General features: G+C 40.3%; 1 protein-coding gene across 12 annotated transcripts in view; it reads right to left on the bottom strand.

The window, feature by feature from the left end:
* Positions 1 to 221: 221 nt before the first annotated feature.
* The window catches only part of FN1 (fibronectin 1), a 69,467-nt gene continuing 46,938 nt past the window's right edge, over positions 222 to 22,750 (bottom strand). For 2 of the 12 annotated variants that reach the window (XM_042950068.1, XM_042950064.1), the window contains 17 exons: positions 21,747 to 21,911; positions 20,828 to 20,983; positions 20,040 to 20,153; positions 18,933 to 19,202; positions 17,548 to 17,735; positions 16,248 to 16,335; positions 15,192 to 15,368; positions 14,370 to 14,459; positions 13,937 to 14,116; positions 12,703 to 12,792; positions 11,266 to 11,372; positions 9,992 to 10,130; positions 7,384 to 7,548; positions 5,403 to 5,528; positions 4,794 to 4,900; positions 1,567 to 1,674; positions 222 to 976 (listed from right to left, as the gene is read on the bottom strand). In XM_042950068.1, the coding sequence (XP_042806002.1) occupies positions 905 to 976; positions 1,567 to 1,674; positions 4,794 to 4,900; positions 5,403 to 5,528; positions 7,384 to 7,548; positions 9,992 to 10,130; positions 11,266 to 11,372; positions 12,703 to 12,792; positions 13,937 to 14,116; positions 14,370 to 14,459; positions 15,192 to 15,368; positions 16,248 to 16,335; positions 17,548 to 17,735; positions 18,933 to 19,202; positions 20,040 to 20,153; positions 20,828 to 20,983; positions 21,747 to 21,911 (2,342 nt within the window). In that variant the 3' untranslated portion in view covers positions 222 to 904. Of the gene's footprint in view, positions 977 to 1,566; positions 1,675 to 4,793; positions 4,901 to 5,402; positions 5,529 to 7,383; positions 7,549 to 9,991; positions 10,131 to 11,265; positions 11,730 to 12,702; positions 12,793 to 13,936; positions 14,117 to 14,369; positions 14,460 to 15,191; positions 15,369 to 16,247; positions 16,336 to 17,547; positions 17,736 to 18,932; positions 19,203 to 20,039; positions 20,154 to 20,827; positions 20,984 to 21,746; positions 21,912 to 22,750 lie in introns of all 12 variants that reach the window. The other 10 variants (XM_042950063.1, XM_042950059.1, XM_042950061.1 and 7 more) reach the window with 5 other exon arrangements.

A 22,750-nucleotide genomic window follows, 5' to 3' on the forward strand; every position in this document is an offset into this window, starting at 1 on the left:
GAGAGGGAGACACAGAATCCCAAGCAGGCTCCAGGCTCTGAGCTGTCAGCACAGACCCCAACACGGGGCTCGAACTCATGAGCCATGAGATCATGACCTGAATTGAAATCAGACACTTAACTGACTGAGCCACCCAGGCGCCCCTGAAAAGGAACATCTGTGGGGATTCTTCTTTACCCCAAATTCCTTTATACGACATTCAAGCCATGACAGTCAAGTTGTGGAATGTAAATCTTTTATTAAACAGTTGTCTTTCCACAGTAGTAAAGCTTTGGCACATACAGTATAAAAAATAATCACCAACCATAATTATACCAAATTCCTCTTATCAACTGCATACTAAGTGTCTTCAATACAATTTTTTCCATATAAAAATACTGGGAAAAATTGATAAATAACAGGTAAGAGAAAGATATTTCTAGACCATTACTAGAATCATTTGGAAAAGGTGAATACTGTGGATATTTTAAATACCACAGTTACAAGGACATGCCGTCCCTACAATACTGCAGGCCAGTTAAGTGGAAGCAGAAGTGTTTGGGTAACTTTCCTACTTAAAAATTTGAGAATATCATTTCAATACATTTTGTATGTCGGTTGGTGCCTATGCTTCCCTATTGATCCCAAACCAAATCACAAGTTAGAATCATTTCATTTAAAATACTGAGCGGTATTGAATACTTCGGAGCAGAACAGGTGATGTACTGCTTCCATTTATGAGAAAAGTCTCAAAACACTCCCAGGGTGATGCTTGGAGAAGCTGTGAGTTGAGCTGAAGCTGGAGAAGTCACTCCAGAGCAAAGGGCTTAAGAAAGAAACTCTCTAAGATGGGGTCTGCTAACATCACTCCAGTTTGGATGGACCTTGGCAGAGAATCCATGCTTGTTTCTCTGGATTGAAAATATCACTCTCGGGAATCTTCTCTGTCAGCCTGTACATCTAAAGGCATGAAGCACTCAATTGGGCAGTTGACATTCTGTTAAAACAGAAAAGGAAAGGAAAAAAAAAGCAGCATTCGGTTAAAATAGAAGAAAAATTTATAAAAAAATCCTGTAAAGTTACAGAAAAAAGGCGGGGAGGATTTTATGACAACCACTTATAGATAGATGATTTTTAGCTTCAACAACTTATCAATGTACCGGGCAATAGGAAATGTTTAAGAGTTTAATAAGTCTGAACCTAAATTATGTCATAGGGTACACACTCTTATGTGGATCCTGAGAAACTTAACAGAAGACCATGGGGGAGGGGAAGAAAAAAAAAAAAAGAGGGAGGGAGCCAAAGCATAAGAGACTCTTAAAAACTGAGAACAAACCGAAGGTTGATGGGGGGTGGGAGGGAAGGGAGGGTGGGTGATGGGTATTGAGGAGGGCACCTGTTGGGATGAGCACTGGGTATTGTATGGAAACCAATTTGACAATAAATTTCATATTTTAAAAAAAAGGTGTTTTTTAAAAATTAAGAATATTTGGTTCATTCAGAAGAAAGGTAGCTACAGAAAGAGACTCCCTACTAGGTGTCTAACTGCGTTTAGGGAAGAAACAGTCGAGGTGCAGGTGCACGTACAGTGTTCGTTCTCTGGTGGTATCTCTGCGAGTACTGGTTGTAGTGGCCGGTGGAGCCTTCGTGACCGGGTTCAGCCCCTGGTCTTCGGCAGTTGTCACAGCGCCAGCCCTGAGAGAACACAGGCATGAAGTCAGATGGGGTTTATGATAACCCGGGAGCATCACAATTTAGGTCTTCCACGTTGGCAAAGTATAAGCTATAAGTGGTTAACCACTGAGGGAGCTTAGATGAGGATTTTATGCATTTACAACTTGTAGAATACATTTGGGCTTATTGCTTATATCTTATAATTGCCCCTGTCTACTTATGCTTTTCCTGAAATGTTCTCCCTTCTCTCCCTATTCAAACCCCACCCATCTGCTAAGGGTCATTCCGGTCCCAACTTCCTAAGTAAGCTTTCTGCACTAGAAGACAGAGAGGTTTTCCTAGAATCCTAGAGCTTTTTAAAATGGACTTGCGATCACAGGGACAAACACCCTCATTTTGCCGATAAGGAAACTCAGGCCCAAAGAGTTACTTGCACAGAGCAAGTGGGAGAACCTCGTACTGAACTGCCGGTGGATTTGGGGCTGCCACCCAGCTGCGTGACTCCTGGCCATCTCTATCTGTTGTCACTTCTTCCTAAATTTCCATGCCTAGTGTGCATTGTAGCCTTTCATCTGGCCAGACACGGGATGAGAGATGGGAACAGGACAGAGCGGGGCCACTGAGACTCCTCCCTGAGAGTTTTGCTAGAAATGTTAGGGAACAGGTTCTTTGTCGTTGTTGCTCCTAAGCCTGTAGGTGATAAACATGGAGCTGACAGAGGTCATCTTTTTCACTATCAGCAGGAATTTCTAGAAAACAAAGCCAATACAAAGGAACAAAGCATATGAGAGAGTGAGAGACTCTGAATGCCACTGCCGCAGCAGCCCTGAAGCTGGTCGATCCTGGACTCTTCAGCTTTGTGAGTCTTTTTTTGCCTACATCAGCTTGAGCTGAGCTTTCCTCTCATAACCAAAAGAACCTCAAATAATACAATCACTTTCTTCTACTGTCACTTAAATATTCCAGACATATTTCTCCATTAAAAAGTATATTCCCGGGGCGCCTGGATGGCTCAGTAGGTTAGGTATCTGACTCCTGATTTTGACTCAGGTCATGATTTCGCGGTTTAGGAGTTCAAGCTCCATGTTGGGCTCTGCGCTGGTGGTACAAAGCCTGCTTGGGATTCTCTCTCTCCCTCTCTCTCTGCCTCTCCCCTGCTCTCTCTCAATAAAACTTATAAAAAAAAGCATATTCCTCCTAATACCTAATACAGGTAAATACCTACTTACAGAATCACTGAATCTGGCTTTTACACACATAAAAATGTAACAGTTTCTACTGCTGTCTTTAGTGTTTCATTTAGCACTTTCTTTAGAACAGAACAGGTGTCACAAATGAAAGGTTTCATGTGCGTAAATAATGAGGAGATGCTGAAGTGAGACCACAGTCTAAAAATTAACTTTCCATCACACATTTCTATACCAACCACTTACCAGAAATGCCTGAGTTCTATGATCACAGTCTTTGTTTAATGAGAGACAGTGAGCACCTCCACAGGTTCCCTCCATCAGAGGGAGGAGGTCAGAGTACTTTCCATGAGCTCAGGTCCTCAGGTGGGGACAGAGGCAGACACCCGAAGACCCTTCCCTGCCTTTCTAAAAACCATTTTCATCATGTTCCTTTTCTTCTTGGGTACCTACAGTTGGCTAATACCAAAGGCATCAACCAGTGAATCTTACCCTGGGGTGGGGAGTATGCTCTTCATGTATCAGAATGTGAGGAGCTGTTGGAGAGGGTGTGTTTTCATTGAAAATAAAAGGAGTGTTATGTTTCATGGCTTGTGAGTTATAAGAACCATTTTATTTTGAAATTTCAAATAATATTAGAGAAAAGCACAGCATTTTCTATCATACTGAGGTAGAGCACAGACTAGAAATGGTTGAGGGGCCCCTGGGTGGCTCAGTTGGTTAAGTGTCTGACTCTTGATTTCGGCTCAGGTCATGACCTCACGGTTCGCGGGTTGGAGCCTGAGTCAGGCTCTGTATTGTCAGCATGAAGCCTGCTTGGGATTCTCTCCCTCTCTGCCCCTCCCCTGCGTGCACACGTGCACATGCTCTCTCTCTCAATAAATAAACTTAAAAGGAAATGGTTGAGAAGTTCCAGTTTAAATGATGGACTTCCAAGCCTTTCCATAAGTGGCTTCCCACTTCTTCTCATCTGATTTGTTACCATAAGACGCTCTGCAGACGGGTGGCTCCCTGGACCCCACTTATGCCAGCCCCTTCCCTTCTCAGGTGCTTTACTCTGGTCTCTCTGCTTCCTCCTCTTCCCTCAACCTATTTTAAACAATCTAGTGGCATCTGGGTGGCTCAGTCGGTCAGGTGTCTGACTCTTCATTTTGGCTCAGGTTTTGTGAGTTCGAGCCCCCACGCTGGGCTCTATGCACTGACCACATGGAGCTTGCTTGGGATTCTCCCTCTCTCCCTCTTTCTCTGCCTCTCCCCACTCGCACACTCTGTCTCTCTCAAAATAAATAAATAAACTTAAAAAAAACAAAAAATGAAACATCCTAAACCCCAGCCAGTTCATGTTTCTCATTCCATGGAGACTTTCTTGCTGATTCCAGCCTACCTAGAAAGTATTCGTCAGACTCACTAAGAAACTCAATCACCTTGACTTTCAGTGTATGCTAATTTAATGTTTCCAAATATATCATGAAAAGCCAGGACCATTTCTCCTTCCCTCTGTCCCATATTCCTGAAGCACAGTGCTAGACCAACAGCAGGGATCTATTACTGGATTGAGAGAGGATACAAGAAAGTGGTAATTTCTTAGGTCCAGGATGTTATTCAGAATATTTAACAGCAATGCCACGGGAACACCTACCTATCAGAATGGATCTAGAGGCCCAGTGCTGTGCAGCATTTAACACTTTAATTTAAGATGAAGAATTGAGACAGCCCGAGAATAGTAGGTGTGAGAAGAAGGGCTGGGGCTGCCACGGAGGGGAGAGCTGGGAAGGGGTGTAGAGGGGCCTAACGTTGGCAGCTATGTGCCAACAGGAAATGAGGTATTTCTACTTTCATAACTGGCACTACCACACCTTTGTGTACAGCATACACGCAGGAAGCTGACCTCTTAATCCCCAGTGCAGGAGCCCCCTCTTTGTCTTATTTAAATTAGAGGGAGGCTGGCCTTACCCGTTGGCCTCCGAAGCATGTGCAGGAGCAAATGGCACCAAGATATTCCTTCTGCCACTGTTCTCCTACATGGTATGTCTTCCCATCATCATAGCACGTTGCCTCATCTGCGCGGAGACACAAGTCAGAAGCTCATGTAAAATTGAGAATAAAACAGACCTCACCTTCCTAAAGAGGGTGGGTTCTGTTTCTCTCCAAAATTTGCATCATCACAGCCAAAATCCTACATGTTTGTGAAAACCATTGTTAGGAGAGGTACTGCTGTATAGATCTTAGGGCAGCACTTCCAGAAACTAAATCTGATAAACTGGATAAGGTTCGTATTTTAAAAGTTGGATCTAAAGAACCATAAAGCTTTCTTGTAGTATTTCACTGCAGCTTATGGTCAAAATACTGAGGAAAAGTGCTCATGTGCCCTGTAATAACATTAAATCATGGCTCATTTTTGAAGCTTGTCTCCACTTTCCCAAATCAAAAGATTAACAAACCCACTGCTCACTCCTCAAGGAGACCTAAAGTCTCCAATCATTTCTGTGAATGAGAGCTGCAGCTCAGTAATAAAAGTGGGAGTGCTTAATAAGCCACTAAAAATGATGTGTGGCAACGTACGAGGATCACACTTGAATTCTCCTTTTCCATTTCCAAGACAGGTGCAGCTCATCATCTGGCCATTCTCCCCCTGACGATCCCACTTCTCTCCAATCTTGTAGTTCACGCCATTGTCATGGCACCATTCTGCAGGGTGGGGAAAGTCAGAGGCAGAGAGTTACCAGGGTGTTCTGACTCGCAAGACAGTGCGTGAGCTGGGACACGTCACAGGATTTTAAACGCCAGGCAACCTGGAAGGAGTGGCAAGAAAAGTTGAAAGTCATGATCTCCATGACAAACCAGTTTTGGGTTGGATTTTAAAATATTATCTTTACAGTTTCGCATTTTCTAGGATATTTTAAGACGCGATGTATTCCGCCAAAATCATGTCATAAGAATTGTCAGTGACCTTCATTTGCATTCTCACTCTTAAGGTTTAAAATTACTGGAAACCAAAGTAGGATTTAAATAGTCTTTGGGGAATGGATCATAGATGAAAAGTCACTTTTTGGATTTGCAGAGAACCTGGATACAAAGTAGTTCTATTAACCAAAAAACAAAGCTCAGCTGGTTTCCACGAGTCACAGCCTGTTTCTTGTAAATGGAAAGGGTAAACGAATAGGCCTGTGTGTCAAAACAAAACAAAAACAAACAAAATGATAGATCACTGGTTATTATCCCTACAAACAAGGCTGCTTCTGAGGAGCATCTAAAAGTCACAGTGCTGTATCTTTACTACACATAAAAGATGTCTTTAATCTCCAAAACAAAACGCACCTCAGAAGTGTGTATAACAGTATACCAGTTCTTCCCTTTTATCAAGTCGGTCACTCCTTACTTTGGCAATTATGACACATAAGCAAAGGACATGTGAGTTGGGCCAAAGCATCACATAAATCCTTATAGCTCCGCTCCCACAGTTGCGCCTAAGTACTTAGCTTGGTAATAAATATACAAACTTAAAATAGTTCAGTTTCAGAAATGAAGAGCCACCTAAATGATGCCAAATGCTAAAAGCTCCAACTCCTACTGAACGGCATAGGGCACACCTGCTCCATCTTTCCATTTTCAGATGGTCAAGCACACCAGCCTGCATTGAAAAAATTAGTTGTCTTCATATGTTAGTCTGAATTAAACCACTTCACATTTTAGTCTGAAAATCTCTTAAAAATCTATTATGTTGGATTTCCCCAAATACAACTTCTGGATATGTCTTGTAGGAGGCTCGTTTATAAGCCATAATGGTTAACACCTATAAAAAGAAACCAATTGTCCATAACAATCACATCCCCTAAAAAAAAAAACAACGCAGAAATGAGAGTTTTATAAATTCTAATGTTAAATCTCAAAGCATAATAAGTTATTTCTAGGATCATTTTAACTGAAAGTATAATTAAAAATATTACAATCTTTTTACAGTTTGAAACTCAAATATATTTCAAATGAAGTCGATTCTTAATTATGTAGAGATGAGTATCTGTTCTCTCTACATTACGTGGCAAGATTCAAGCTACCTGATGTGTGTACATGGATGTGTGATATGAGGGTGTGTATGCATGAGAGTGTGTATATATTATGATATGTGTATGATTGGTGTGTGTTGAAAGAGAGCATGAGCATAAATGTTCACCTCTGAGCTTACTCAACTTTAAAGATTAAAAAAGATTTGGGATTCCTTCATGTCTCTGCTATTCTTCATCAGACTTGGCTCCAGAGAATTTGACTTTATTATCTTAACAGAAAATTTTTGTAAAAAAATCACATTATCATCACAAATATATTCTTAATTAATAGTCATATTGCCCCATAACCCTGGAAATGAGGCAAGAGTTAACAAGTAAAATTTCCCATCATTTTTTATGATGCAAAATGTTACTTTGAGGCCAGCAGTCTCCCCTCATTTGCTTCATGTTTGGAAGAGCCCTTGTCTGCCAAACATGCTTGCTTGGCACACTGTGCTAACGCCTGGAACCGGAGGAGATGGACAAAGCAAGCTACTCACTAGATGAGTCACATCTGAAATGCCCACTGCCAAAGCCCAAGCACTGGCACGAGAGCTTAAAGCCAGATTCAGACAGCCGCTCCCACTCCTCTCCGACGGCATGATGGGAAACCGTGTAGGGGTCGAAGCACGAGTCACCTGTAGGTTGGTTTAGGCCTTGGTCGACTACATGAAGAAAAGGAGGAAAAAGAAAAAGAAAAGACATCTTATTGGTGGTTTTGGAGCATAAGGAGAAAACCGAATTACGGTTATAATGACTTAGTCTAAACCAGAAATCCCAGCAGCATTAAGAAACATGTCTCTGTTCTACCCAATGCATCAGCTGCTCTAACAGTGCTTAGATGCTGCCAGTGAACACTTGCCCAAGCACCTTAAAAGGAGCCCACATTTCATTTTTGCCATCACTTCTAAAAAATCCTCATTTCTGGCAAAACATGGAACACATCTCAAGGCATTTTAAGCTAGTTCAGAACCTGAGCGGGATGCAGAGGCTGGACTGTCTCTCCAGGAGTACCTGAGGGACCTTACGCTAGTTACTTTGCATTTCTCTGTCTTACTTCCCTCACCTGCAACACGGGGATACTAATAAAAATATATCTACCTGCTCAGGATCTTGTGAAGGTGGATATTATAGCATGAATTCAAAGCACTGGTCCATTGCTAACACTTAGAAAGTGCTCAACAAGTAAAAAATATTAGAGAGCATCTTTTGCTTTTGCTTTTTATTTATTTATTTTAATGTTTATTTATTTTTGAGAGAGAGAGTGAGTGAGCAGGTGAGGGGCAGAGAGAGAGGGAGACACAGAATCTGAAGCAGGCTCCAGGCTCTGAGCTGTCAGCACAGAGCCCGATGTGAGGATTGAACTCACAAACCGTGAGATCATGACCTGAGCTGAAGTCAGATGCCTAACTGACTGAGCCACCCAGGTGCTCCTGAGAGCATCTTTTGCTTTTAATGCAAAGGTCTCAGCCATTCTTATATACCATTAGAATGCAATATTCACTTTTATTATTGCAGCTTTTGCTTTGCATAACCGTGCAAAAATAGTGCAAAAATCCTAGGTTCTGTACATTATTATCATAATAGTAGGACTGCTTTACTTTAGCAATAAAATCAACTGTTTCAAATAAGAGAAAGCAAGGGATATGAACGACTCAGGAATGAGTAATGAGGTCTCTTCATGTTGCCTCAGATCTTGGTCTTTATGTTTTGAGAAAACTTAAAGTAATCTGTGCAAACAAAGCATGCTTCCAATGATTTTCTAAAAATTAAATAAACTAACTTCGGTGACTTTGAATCCCACCGGGTCTATTTCTTTTTATAGTGCAAACATCAAAATCTCAAAAGCAATAGATATTTCAAGTGGCTAATAGTTTAAAAGGCATCACCCTGGAAGAAACTAGAGTTTGAGAGCAACTAAGAAGTCTGACATGTCTAAAAGCCAGGAGAACCTGGCTAGAATGCAGAATACTGCTGCTGGGGATACTGGGTTGGAAAGAGAAATGAAAGGAAACTGAAGTGTTACTAGGGATTTCGGTAACCCTCCTAAAAATAGCCAGGAGTTAAAATTCCACCTGACTTAAGTTATGGAGATGGAATCTTAAAGAAAAAAAAATGATGTGGAAAAGCACAAAGACCTCTGTGCTTTTGAAAATTCCTTTCATGTGGCTCCCCACTAGTAAAACCACGCAAGGCAGAAGGCATGCATTACCATGGATACTAACACAACAAGCACAAAATGATCCCCCCACCAACTAGTCAACTGCTTAAATTCACAGACATTTATACATGTAAAGTAGCATGGTCATCTGTGTACTACACATTCGGCAGCTGACCCTGGAATAAAGCCCGTCCCTTGACAGGGATAGAATTTAGCACTCCCTGCTGATGTGGGATAGAGAACCCTCTGGTGGGAAGATGGAAGGTTCATGGTTTCGATTATTCCCTATCTCATGTTCCTTGGTGAATCTTCAGCTGATGCAGGTTGAAAAGCAGGTGATACACTACTGGCTTAAAAGGACTTTGCAAGTGCTGCAAAGAGGAGTCGGTGACCGTTTAACCTCTATTTCAGCTTTGGGCCTATATAATCAGAAAAAGAAACTGAAATAACACTGGACTAAGGGAGCTCCTTGAACAGAAGGGGGCTATGTTGGCAGCATTTTACATGAGGAACAAAAACCAGCAGTCGCTAATGTCTGCAGATAAGGAATTTCCTTTACAGGTAATCAGTTCCAGTACTTAAAAATCCCTGAAGAGGCAGCAACATGGTGAGATGCAGAGGGCCTGGGAAAAGAGATCAGGAGACTTGTGCCCTGTATCAATTCAGATACTCACTGGCAGGTAGTCAAAATGTTGGACTAAATAATATTTGAGGTCCCTTCCAGGTCTATTATCATACACTGTTTGAAACTATTTGTAGATGCATTTTACAAAGATACTTGGATATCATGAGGGAAAAATTGCATTTAAAGTTGCTCATTTACTTAATGGCATTACCTCCCAAAGTTAAAAGACAACAGCGACAAAGGAACATTCAGTCAAGAGAAAAAGGGTCTCTGGGGTAGTCCAGAGGGGAGCCTGTGCCTGAGTAACCAGGCATGCACGTACCAGAGTTGCCCACGGTAACGACCTCCTCCCGAACCTTGTGCCTCTTGTGGTCTTTCAGTGCCTCCACTATGATGTTGTAGGTGGCCCCTCTGGTGAGGCCTGTCAGGGTGGCACTGGCCGAAGTTCCAGGAACTCGGAACTGCAATTATCGGCACATCCAAAGTGACGGAAAGAGCGTTATAGTGAGGAATTCATGTGACTTGCCCTATTCTCTTATCAGTAACCCGCGCTACGTAAATAAAGCAAACAAGGAAGGACAGTGGGAAGGTCTCAAACCAGCCGTAGAGAGAAATGGAACTTGGGGGAGAGGCCATCTTTTTTATTTGACCTGCCAAAAATCTACCCTCTGTGCTCCCTAGTTATCAGGAGCCCTCAGTAATTTAATAGCCAGGCTCCTCTTCGTCCTGCTGTAATCGCAGGTCTGTGTAAGCCCACTGGAAACCCTCACCACCCCATTTCACATAAAATGTGGGCACTGTGCCACGAGGGAGATCTGTTCATCCTATGCAAGGTGGCATGTGACCCCCAGATGGGGGCCTTAAAGCGTTTTGGCAAATCCTCAAACTCATGTTTCTAAGCTCATGAAACTTTCACGGTGTGGTCAGTTTCTTTTGTTTTTGTTTTTGTTTTTTAACTCTTCCACTTTCTAAAAATAAGAACACAATGAAAATTGATACCAGCAAGACAAAGAACAAAAGTTTTAGAGAATCCATCGCTTGTAACAGCTGATATGCACGGCTTCACTTAAGTTCCTTCTCCTTAGACATATTGTAGATAATGGGATTCTTCATGGACAAACTATAAGGTGGCTATTTATTTATTTATAAAGATTTCATTTTTAAGTAACGTGTACACTCTACGTGAGGCTCGAACTCACGACCCCGAGATCAAGAGTCGCATACTGTTCCAACTGAGCCAGCCAGGTGTCCCAAGGATGGCATTTTAGCCCTTCTTGCACAAATGTAAGTTCAGGCAGAATATTGATCTGTCTTTTCTCAGATAATTTTTTGTCCGTATTACTAAGGAGCCCCAAATGTGTGAGAATAATAGAAGTTATTTTATTTTCTCTACTAAACAAAAGTTAATGATACTTTTTGGCACATCCCCCAAAGTAAGGCATCCTGAGATTTTAAAAAGAAGAATCAGGGCTTACGCATGTCACCTTTCTAAAAGGTACTAGAAATAGAGCCACTTTATAGTTGAGCTCTGGTCACTTCAGTTACCTAGCTTACTTATTTCCAGGCAACTCAGAAGTAAAGAGGAAAAGCAATTACCTGTAAAGGTTCTTCATCAATGCCAACGGGATGACATGAAATGATATACTCAGAGCTTTCTTGGAATGGGGTCCAAGAGATGGTTGTCTGAGAGAGAGCTTCTTGTCCTGTAGAGGCATTTGGATTGAGTCCCAGAACGTGAGGGTAGAGGTGATGGTCTACGTCTCCCCTGGGGACATGACCAACTTGGATCTCCTCATTTACATTCGGCGGATATGGTCTTGGCCTATGCCTTACAGGGGTGGCCGTTGTGGGCGGTGTGGTGCGCCTAAAACCATGCTCCTCAAAGATCATTTGTTGCCCAACACTGGGCTGCTGACCAGAAGTGCCAGGAAGCTGAATACCGTTTCCAGTGTCATACCCAGGGTTGATGAAAGGGGTCTTTTGAACTGTGGAGGGAACATCCAAGATCTCTGGTCCGTGAAGATTGGGGTGTGGAAGGGTTACCAGTTGGGGAAGCTCATCTAGCCGAGAGAGGTTAGAGCCAAAAAAGCAAAGCGTGTTAAGCTCCCAAAAGTAGCAGCAGTAGTCGTTATCAATTCAGGCAACAATGACTCTTTATCAATCTGATCAAAGCCCTTAGAAAATTAGCAGTTCTTAAATCACAAAACACTTTTTCCAAAAAGAAATCTTTATGATTTTTCTCAAAGGTTTCTTTATAGTTTAGAATGAAAAAGCGTTCGTATGAGTTTATCATACACATAAAGCTTTGAACCGCTGAGCCCCATAGAAGCTGCTTCTGCTCAAATTAAGCCTAATGGAACTGAAATGTGCAGCCTTTTTTCTTCTTTTTTTCATTTGAGAATCATGTTATAAGGACTAGAATCCAGACTAATTATTTCAGCATCTGAAGTATGAGAATTCCAGAGGTCTGACTCAACAGTTTTTCATGAATTGAAATGATAAAAATACATACATGTTTATTTCTAAAACTCTCCTATCGTAAATATAGCATTTATATATATATAAACATATAGCGTAAATATAGCATTTTCTTCAAATTAAACTGAAATTGGAATCATAAAGTTGAAAAAACTATTTAGCTCAAGTTTCAGAAACCAAATAATAAATAAAGACAAATAGGAGGGATTATTGTCCCTACTTTTTTGTTTTTTGTTTGTTTCACATTAACTTCAACAGAAGGTATAAAAGAAGAGCAGTAATAGCAACCTGCTTTTTACATTTTAATAACTGGCTTACATTTTTGAAAAGTGAATAGAAGGCTTTATATTGACTGGCTAAGAAAAAAAAAACTGAATGTTGCCGATTATGTTAGGTTATTCATGATATCAAAGAGCACAATATACATGCTGAGCTGTTTAAGAAACAATTTCCAGGAGAAAGGTATCAAAACCTCGAGAACCTTTTCACGGCAGAATTTATCACTTATAATTAGTTTTGTCTTGATTATCTTCCTACCCAGAAGGTGCCCTTTACCTGTCTTTTTCCTTCCAATCAGAGGCTCACTCTTCTGGTTGTTCTTGAGGGCAATGACTTGGATGGTATACTCGGTCCCTGGTTCCAGACCTGATGGAAGGACAGATCATCACATTAAAGTCTGTATGCTCAGCTAGTCAAATGGAAGTTGATGCTACTGGGGAGCAAGCATCCTCTCTCTAGCTGGCCTTTGGCCTCCTGAAAAGTAAAACAGATTTCACCTTTTTCCTGCAAAACCCAAATACTCCACATAGGATGACCACTTGGCAAATTAATAATTTTCCTACCAAATCCGACACCTGAGTAAACATGTTTATGCTAGTTTTTTGTGGGTATTCCTTTAACACATGGTCTTATTTGCCCTTTTGAATTCAAGAAAGTCTATCAGCATCATAAACCACTGGTGGAATACACATTTGGGGGAGATCACTGCAGATTGTATACATGAATCTACTTAGGCCTAATAACCAGATGGTCCTCAGTGACAGGATCAATGAAAAGTTAGACTATAGGTAAGTACTCTGTAAGAGAAAGCAGCCAATCTTTGTGTGGTCCCTGTAGGAAGTATCCAATTCAACTCCTTCCACATCTGATTCTATTTTCCTTCCTCCAAAGTTTCTAAAAAAGCAGCATCTCTTTCTGGTTTCTCTGTGTTCCATAGTATTTTAAAATCCAGATGATATCCTGTACATAGTTTAAAATTTTAATCTCCTGGAACAAAAATAATACCAGAGGCTTATGATCTTTCCCACTGAGATGCACAACTCTTATTCTCCATTCCAGGCATTCTCCCCAATATGGGTGGTTGGGAATCACTTTGCCTCAAGACCTAGTCTGTGAAACTGGGCAATGAGGGCAATGGCAGGTGGCATTCTGGCAAGTCCTGTAAGATCATCAGATCTTTAGGGAGTTCATGGGAGGACAGGATCACAATTAGTTTGTTTTGAAAAATGTCTTTTTCTAGGACTGGACTGACAAGTATTTGGCAAACATATAGCCAATAAATCTAGTTATGCCATTATGACAGTATTAGAATTACTGCATTTTCATGAATTCCTGTATTTTCAGATGTATTGAGCTCTACAGCTCTTCCACAGAGAATGCTTTTTGAAGGTATCAGAAACAGGGCTTCTTGTTCTCGTGATACAGCATCAAAGGCATAGTTGGGATCTGCTAAGTGCTTTGTGTGTCCTAGGGAGTCTGGAGGAAAATAGCAACATGGAAACCCCAATACCAGTAATAGTAGCCTCTGTGACACCAGGGCGAGGACGAGGGACCACTTCTCTGGGAGGGGACCCAGGTTTCTCATACTTGATGATGTAACCAGTAATCCTGGCACGGGGTGGCTGCCATGATACCAGCAAGGAGTTGGGTGTGGTGGCCAGGAAACGCAGATTGGATGGTGCATCAATGGCTAAAAGAAAACAAAATTAAGTCTCTAAGAAAGTGAGTAAGCAAGGAAATTATTCCCACACTCCTTTCCCTCCCTTATCAACAGACTTGAGAGAATCTGAGAGTTCTAGAACTATAAAAATGATTCACTTGTGATCTGCAATACCACGTCAGTCTCATTTATGTTTCTTAAGCTCACATCACTGATCACCTATAAGTTGATGGCATTTCTTCAGTAAAAAAGTAGTTACAAAAAAAAAAAAAAAAGTAGTTACCAGTGGAGGCATCGATGACCACAGGAGAGCTCCGAGCATTGTCATTCAGGGTGTACAAATAGATCTTGTAGTCCATGCCGGGTTGTAAACCTGTGATTTGTAAACAGATGCTTTTTATCTGATCTTAAATTTTTAGGAGAATTTTCAAACTCCTGTGCAATTTATGGTTCCTCTACCATCCCATACAGACCACGTTTGAGCAGTAAATTAGAGCGTGGCATGGATGCTAATAAGAAACATATCTCAAAAGAAAATCACTGATGCATACAAAGATATTGGCTAAAATACATTTTAAAGTTAAAAAAATGCTATTAGAAGTGGTCGTCTTGGAGAATAAGGGGCGAGCACCTGCTGAGTGTGTTTTCTCTTATTGTAATCAGTCACTGGCTGGTAACCAGACCTAAATTGACCCAGATATTGAACACTCTCAGACTACCACTTTGATTTTTATGAAGTAGTGTTGTTTGCTTTTTAAAATTTATGTTTTATAATCAATATTAATGTTACGAACTGTATGCCACTATTTAGTTTCTTTTGGTTTTAAGCATTATGTTATATATATTTTTTTATATAAGATGAAAGTTTAAATTTAATAAATGGAACTTGTGCCATTTCTTTGGCAAACATTAGACAAAATCAGGCATTCACAGAATACAATGATTTCTAATCATAGTATGAAAGTGAGTTTTTAAATATTATATCTGGATTATTGTAAAACACTGACAGTAAATTTAATCATTGCAAGTGGCAGAGTAACTGAGAAGCTAATTTATGTCATGAATGGCAATCAACAAACGGGATCAGTCCAGTGAGTTCCCTGACCTGTGATGGTGTAGCTTCTGACATCTGGCTTAATGGTTCTCTGAATTGGAGTCTGGCCGTTTGCTGGGATGGCATCAACTTGGAAGCCAGTGATTGTCTCAGTCTTGGTTCTCCAGCTGATGGTGATGGTGGTCTCCGTAGCATCAGTCACACGGGCCCTTCTTGGAGGGCTGACATCTGCACAGATCACAACTGGAGATTAGCACCCGGCTGACTCATTTAGATAAGGTTTTGATATTTTAAAATGTTTCTTTATTATACACCAGATATATCCATTTCTATGAATAACTAATAATGTGTAGATTTTCCCCTGCATCCAGAGAGAAAGGTTGACAGTAATTAGAAAGTATGAAAAGATTCACCTGTCATGCTTTTTTTTTTTTTTTTTGCAAAACTAAAAACCTTTGCAGATATTACTAGTGGTTTCTGAGTCTCACTTTACAGTATCTACAAATATCTTAGTAAGTGTTAAAATTACTAATTTATTCTAACATAAAATATGGGTGGTAGGAGTTACAATGATATGGCCAGCCAGCAATAACATATATAGTATTGCTAGTATTTTGTCCTTTTTATATGGCTTCATTTTTTTCTCTCAACATATGCAATGGAAACTGTATTTTATAGATTAGGAAATTTTGATACTTTATGTGATTTTTGAAAGAGCATACTATAAATTATTGATATGGCACAAAACTAGAATTTTGACCCGATTTTGTCCAATACTTATTGTACTGTTAAGGTACAGCAGAAGTCCATGTGTCTAGCCTCCGCATTTATGAAGACAATTTCCAACAACTAGAGCATAAACTAAATGTAAGTCCTAGTTCATAACACTAACATTATCACATTTTGAAGTGATTCCATTTATGTGCCAGTACACCACTTTCTGGAGGGCATAAAAGGTGACTGTAGGCAGTCAAAAAGATGGGCAAGCAAATCAGTTTCCATATTGCGAATGCTTCTATGAATTTGGTGATCTAGAAAATCATTTACCATTCTTTCATTTTTGCTTATGCAGAATATCTGCCGACATTAAAATGCCTGATTACTCACTCTCCAGAGTAGTGACGACTCCCTGAGCTGGTCTGCTTGTCAAACTGTCCTTAAGGGCATAGACGCTCACTTCATATTTGGTGGCCACCTAGAAAGGAGGACACGGTAAGCTTTAGTAACGTGATCTACTGAAGCCGAGGCATTTTCACTACAGCATTAGAAAAGCACAATGGTTATAAAAGAAAAAATAAACTAGCAAAACCCATAAATTCCTAGATGAGTTTTATTCCTGCACTGCAGATGATCAACAGGACGTGTTAATTACATGAATTTAAAAATGTGCTTAGGGGTCAAGTTAAAGTAAGCTTTAACTTACATACTTACACTGATACAAAGCTGATACAAAGTGGGGAAAGCAGGTATTGGCCTGTTTTTCTCCTTTATGATCTGACAGGTGCCAATCATGAATTTTTCTGACCACCGAGAGGCAGAAAGAACACTCTACTCTATCTCTGAACCCTCTTTCTGTCATTTCTCCTGAAACTGGCCTTATGTTAAGAAGTCCATCCATATCCTAGACTCCTGGCTAGTTTTCCACATGCTTATCTAGAAGGATTAAAAATGTTTCAATGAAGGGAGAGTCAGGCTGGATTGGTACACACTGGAGAATATTCCTTGCCAAGATAAAAGAGCTCAAAAAATGCATAACCAAAATGGATTTATGCATTCAGCCTATGGATATATGAATTGCCCCCCTCAACACACACATACACACATATAATCTTTTAAAATAAACAGAATACATTTAAAGAGCTGTGCAATATCCAAAGCTGTTTATAAAATTCTGTCTGAGAGAGTCATCTGGAAAAGCTTACATCACTATAGATAATTCAGATACAGAATTACAAGAAAATTATTTGGTGGCAGAGGCACCAAAACACAATAGATTTATTATGATATTTTATCTCCACACCTTAAAATGTGTAAGGGATGATTACAATTGATCCTTGTACAATGCAGGGGTTAGAGGTGCCAACCCCCCTGCCCAGTTGAAAATCTGTTTATAACCTTTGACTGCCCCCCAAACTTGACTAGTAATAGCCCCCTATTGACCAGAAGCATTACTGATAAGCAGTTGATCACCACATATTTTTGTATGTTATTTGCATTATGTACTGTACTCTTATAATAAAGTAAGCTAGAGAAAAAAATGTTATTAGTTAAATCATAAAGAAGAGAAAATAAATTTATAGTACTGTACTATAAAAAATCAGCATATATAAGTGGACCCACACAGATCAAATCTATATTGTTCAAGGGTCAACTTTATTTTATTCCAATGAAAAAGGGCACTGCATACCATGAGTCCTGATACAACCACAGATGAGCTGTCAGGAGCAAGGTTGATTTCTTTCATTGGTCCAGTCTTTTCCTTGGGGGTCACCCGCACTCGATATCCAGTGAGCTGAACATTGGGCGCTGTCCACTGGGCGGTCAGGCTTGTTGGTGTAACCTGGGTGAACTTCAGGTTGGTTGGTGCAGGAATGGCTGTCGGGATGGTCATTAATTAGAGGTTATATTATAGGAACTGGGGAAAAGGGAAATTAAAGTGAATTCCGAGAAGTATAGATTGTGCTTGTTTGGTGAGGTGGGTTCCCTGGTCAAGTCAAGATTCAGTATGAGAAAGTACAAGAAGGGATGCAAAACAAAGAAAATGTTTCCTGAAAAAAATGTGTTTTATATCCACCAATTCTCAGAATCACTGGAAACACTTGGAAAAATGCCAGAAGTCTAAGGGTCTTTGGGTTTGAAAAGTTGTTTTTTTTTTGCTTTCCCTTAAAAAAATAAACATTAAAAAAAAAAAAAGTCAAGTTGGCTTATTGGCCATTAGGATTGATTTTCCATTTTGTATGGAAAGATGAGCAATAGCCCTTTTCCTGGATAAGTGATCTTTGTATAGAAAACCACTTCACAGAGTATTTCATCCCCAAAAGACAGAATTATGTCTTTATCCTCTTTATTTGAACCCCACAGCAGATAGTGCTGCTAAATTTGAAGTATTCTCTGTGGTGCAGCATAAGAAGAAAATTGGCTCACAACAGAAGCAGAAAAGAGAAGCAAAGAGCAATAATACAGATAGTCACCTCCAAGGTTTATGGTGCCACACAGACACAAATTTAGCATTCCACTCTGCTTCAGAAACAAAGCACAAGCGGATAAAGTATAGTGGAAAGCATTTGCCCTAAACTGTTTCCGCTGTGTCTGACTCCCAAACCCATAAGCAAATTGCGCACTCAGCACACGATATCTAACCAGAGAAGGAAGGTCTTACCTACGTGTTCTCAGAATCATGCTGCTAGGAAATAGCCCAGTTTGGGTTCCTTTTTTAGAGTAAGCTCTAGGATGCCAAACTCCTTTCCTTTATGCACGGCGAGTGTGACCGCAGGGAATCCCGGTTTAAGAAATAATTCACAATTTTAGAACCATCTTCAGTTGTCTCACTTTATGGCCTTATTTATAAGCCAAGCCACTCTAAAACTTCCCTTTATGAGACTGTATCTGAATATCCCTTAAACTTTGTTGCTTATTACTATTCCTTTCTAAAGAGGGTCTTTTCTATTAGAGAGGCTGCTTTTTTTTTTAACCCCCTTCCAGGGAATCAATAGCCCGAGAAAGTATAATTCATTCAGCAGGGCATAAAGCCGCTGCTCCCATGAGCACCCACTGGTGCAGTTACCGATATACCTGTGGACTGGGTTCCAATCAGGGGCTGGCTCTCCATATCATCGTGCAAGGCAACCACACTGACTGTGTACTCAGAACCCGGCCTGAGGCCTTGCAGCTCTGCTGTGTCTTCTTCACCATCAGGTGCAGGGAATAGCTCATGGATTCCATCCTCAGGGTTCGAGTAGGTCACCCTGTACCTGGAAACTTGCCCCTGTGGGCTTTCCCAAGCAATTTTGATGGAATCGACATCCACATCAGTGAATGCCAGTCCTTTAGGGCGATCAATGTCTGTTAGGCAAATTAATGGTAAGAGGTTATGTGAAAAGCAAGTTGTGAAATAAGCATTTTTACAACATGCAAAGCAGTTTTGCAGATACCATTTTCTCTGATGAATTAAATTCCAGTGAACCCACTATTAAATGGAAAATTACTTGACACCTGAATAGGTTTTTTAGAAACTATTTAATGTTACATCACTTATCAAAACATAGGTGTATGTGAGACACATAGGCACCTGGTAAAATGTCCCCACAATGAGGATTTATTTCTATTAATTTTACGATATTGTAAAATTTGTTTTTTACAATTTGTTTTTACAGATTTGTTTTTGCAATGTGATGTTAGTCTCACAGACCTGAATTTTCTATACCTTGGAAGCGGTAAAGTTGATTTTCAATGTTAGAGTCAGATTATTACAACCTTTCTTTAACTCTTCTCTCCCCACTCTATTATTTACATTAATCACTGGTCCAGACAGTTTTCCACATGCTCCGAACATAATAGCTTCACGAAGCATGCCGCAATCAACTTTACCATCCAGTCGTAGAAAAATAGGTCCAGGCAAAATATTTTGTAGATTTGCTATAGGCAAACAAGATTTTGCTGAGGCCATTTGAGCAAAAGAAATTCAAAGCACAGCAACTATGATAGCTCCACAAACTTCCTTCCCTATATGTTCATTGCTTGGCACCAAGAAGGAAAAATGTTCGTAAAGGGCTCAGCTCAAGATTCAAACTAACCAAGTTGGCTTTCTCTAGGTATAATCGCAAAAGATGTGCAGAGGGCATTCATTTGCCTAAGAACACAATTGACTTTGAAAATGGGAAATAAGCATCGGTTACATACTGGTTACTGCAGTTTGAACCAGAGGCTGACTCTCTCCGTTTCGATTCTGAGCGTAGACACTGACCACATACTCCACTGTGGGCTGCAAGCCTTCAATGGTCATTTCTGTTTGATCTGCACAGGGAGTGAAAAGCAAATGCATCTATGTCATCCACTGTAAGGTCAGCTCAGTGACTTTCAGAGTTCTGTAATAAACACACGGTGGCCCAGAATTTTCATTTGCAGAATTACCATGAAAACATGGATGAGTCGGATATGAATTTCCCTTGGACAAACACGTTCTTTGCTAATACAAACTGCCATACTGGAGTAAAGTCAAACTAAAGGAGACACTCTAAAATTTAATATGATGTCTCCAACAATGAAGGATGCTGCTCTTGGAAAAAATGAAAATTAGCCTGACCTCAAGATACTACCTTGGGATCCTGATTTCACCAGCATTTTATATAAAAACAAAAACAAGAGTTAAAAGGATCTTAAAAAGTTAGACCATCCCTCTCTTTGGTGTGCATGATAAACAAACCCACAAAGATAGATCTAATCATGTAAGATGTTCACACCATCAAACAGAACTATGCATGTAAAAGTAGAAACACACTTATCCTAAAAATGCTACCATGGAGGGAGTTTGTAACAATCTTGAGCCCTGAGTTCACAAATGGGGATCTCTGATGCATGATATGAAAATATATAGTACTTCAGACCTAGGTGGCCATTTATATTAAAAACCATATGGTGTGACCCTATTCTGTTTATCCTGATGTATGTGAGATGCTGGTTTTTCTTACCTGGACCCGCAGTTTTAGTTTTTGATGGTCCTGGGCCATTTTTGGGAGTAGTGGTCACTCTGTAGCCAGTAACAGGGGAACTTGAAGGCAGCCATCTGACACTAATGCTGTTTTCCTGAACGTCAGTCACTTGCATCTGTGCTGGCTTGTCAATTTCTACACATAAACACAAGGAGAAATCAGTGAAGCCCCAGTCCGTGGGGACAAGAATGGACAAGTCTTGTTTCCAGTTCTGGTATGTACAGAATCATCTCTTATTACCATTAAACGACTCACAGGTGTATCTTTTGCAAAAACACAGAGATTGCCTTCTGGAGGTGGGGCATGCATCTAGATGCCATTACCTATTTTCAAGATGGCTGCTTCATTCACAAAGACTATATTCCAAGTAGGTGTTGTCTTCTTATCACCTCATTCCTTCACTCATTAACGAATATATTGAACACCCTCTATGCTTGTCTCTATTGCAGGCACATGGAATATATCCATTAACAAAATACAAAAAATCCCTTTGTATATCTGGTGATACTTCTTTGTATATCTGGCTCAAAACTCTGCTGGCTGTCTATGTTGTTTCTTATTAAAAAAGAAAACCAGGGGCGCCTGGGTGGCTCAGTCGGTTGAGCCCCTGACTTCAGCTCAGGTCATGATCTCGCTGTCTGTGAGTTCAAGCCCCGCGTCAGGCTCTGTGCTGACAGCTCGGAGCCTGGAGCCTGTTTCAGATTCTGTGTTTCCCTCTCTTTGCCCCTCCCCTACTCATGCTCTGTCTCTCTCTGTCAAAAACAAATAAACATAAAAAAAAAAAATTTAAAAAAAAAGAAAAGAAAAGAAAACCAATTCCACATGAGGAGAGTACTTTGGAAGAACTCTGTAAAACTAAGTAAATATTCCCATGTCACCTCAGAGCAGGGGTTGGTACCTGTTCGATAATCAATGGAAATTGGCTTGCTGCTTGCTGGGCTGTCTCCACGGCCAGTGACAGCATACACGGTGATGGTGTAGTCCGCTCCAGGTTTCAGGCCACTGATGGTAGCTGTGGACTTGCTCCCAGGCACAGTGAACTCCTGGACAGGGCTATTTCCTCCTGTGTGAAAACAGGTTAGTTCAAAATGTGAGGGGCTAAGAAATAGTCGGTGATTGTTGAGTAACTATAATAACATATTGAGACAGCAGTTAGTCACACGTTTTCTTATTCCTCTTAAAAGAGTGCTATTAATAGGGCCTAAACAGAAACATATTTATTTATGCATATAGTGAACCTTAATAAGTGTGTAAAAATTGGGAGAAAATCACAGTTAATGCTTAACTGTGGAATGCTTAACATTCCAGCTTTAAAATGTCTCTGAATTGTGGGTTAAGATTAGAAGAAGAAAGAAGGTAAGTCCTCAACCCAGACTGCATAGACTGTGTTCCTTTTTCAAAATATTAATGCAATATATTCATGTTAAATAAAATTTTGAAGGGGTGCCTGGATGGCTCAGTCGGTTAAGCATCCGACTCTTGATTTCAGCTCGGGGCATGATCTTATAGTTCATGAGTTTGAGCCCCATATCGGGCTCTGTGCTGACAGTGTGGATCCTGCTTGGGATTCTCTGCCTCCCTCTCTCAATGCCTCTCTCTCTCCCTCAAAAATAAATAAATATTAAAATAAATAAATAGATAAATAAAATTTTGAAAATATAGGAAAGTAAAAAAAAAATACAAATCACTTATCATTTTACCACTGATAATATATTTGTGAATTTTGAATTCTTTCTTCCTCAGCCCTTCTATTCCCCCTTTAGTATTACATTTTTTTTCTTGATTTTTTTTCTTGATTTTGCCACCCATTATAGCATACGTATTTTTTCACATCATCTTAGAAAAGACAAGGCTCCTCTGAATGGACTTGCCAAAGTTTCTTTACATACGTATCCATTGCTG

The sequence above is a fragment of the Panthera leo genome, chromosome C1, assembly GCF_018350215.1.
Source record: "Panthera leo isolate Ple1 chromosome C1, P.leo_Ple1_pat1.1, whole genome shotgun sequence".
In the NCBI taxonomy this organism is placed as follows: domain Eukaryota; kingdom Metazoa; phylum Chordata; class Mammalia; order Carnivora; family Felidae; genus Panthera; species Panthera leo.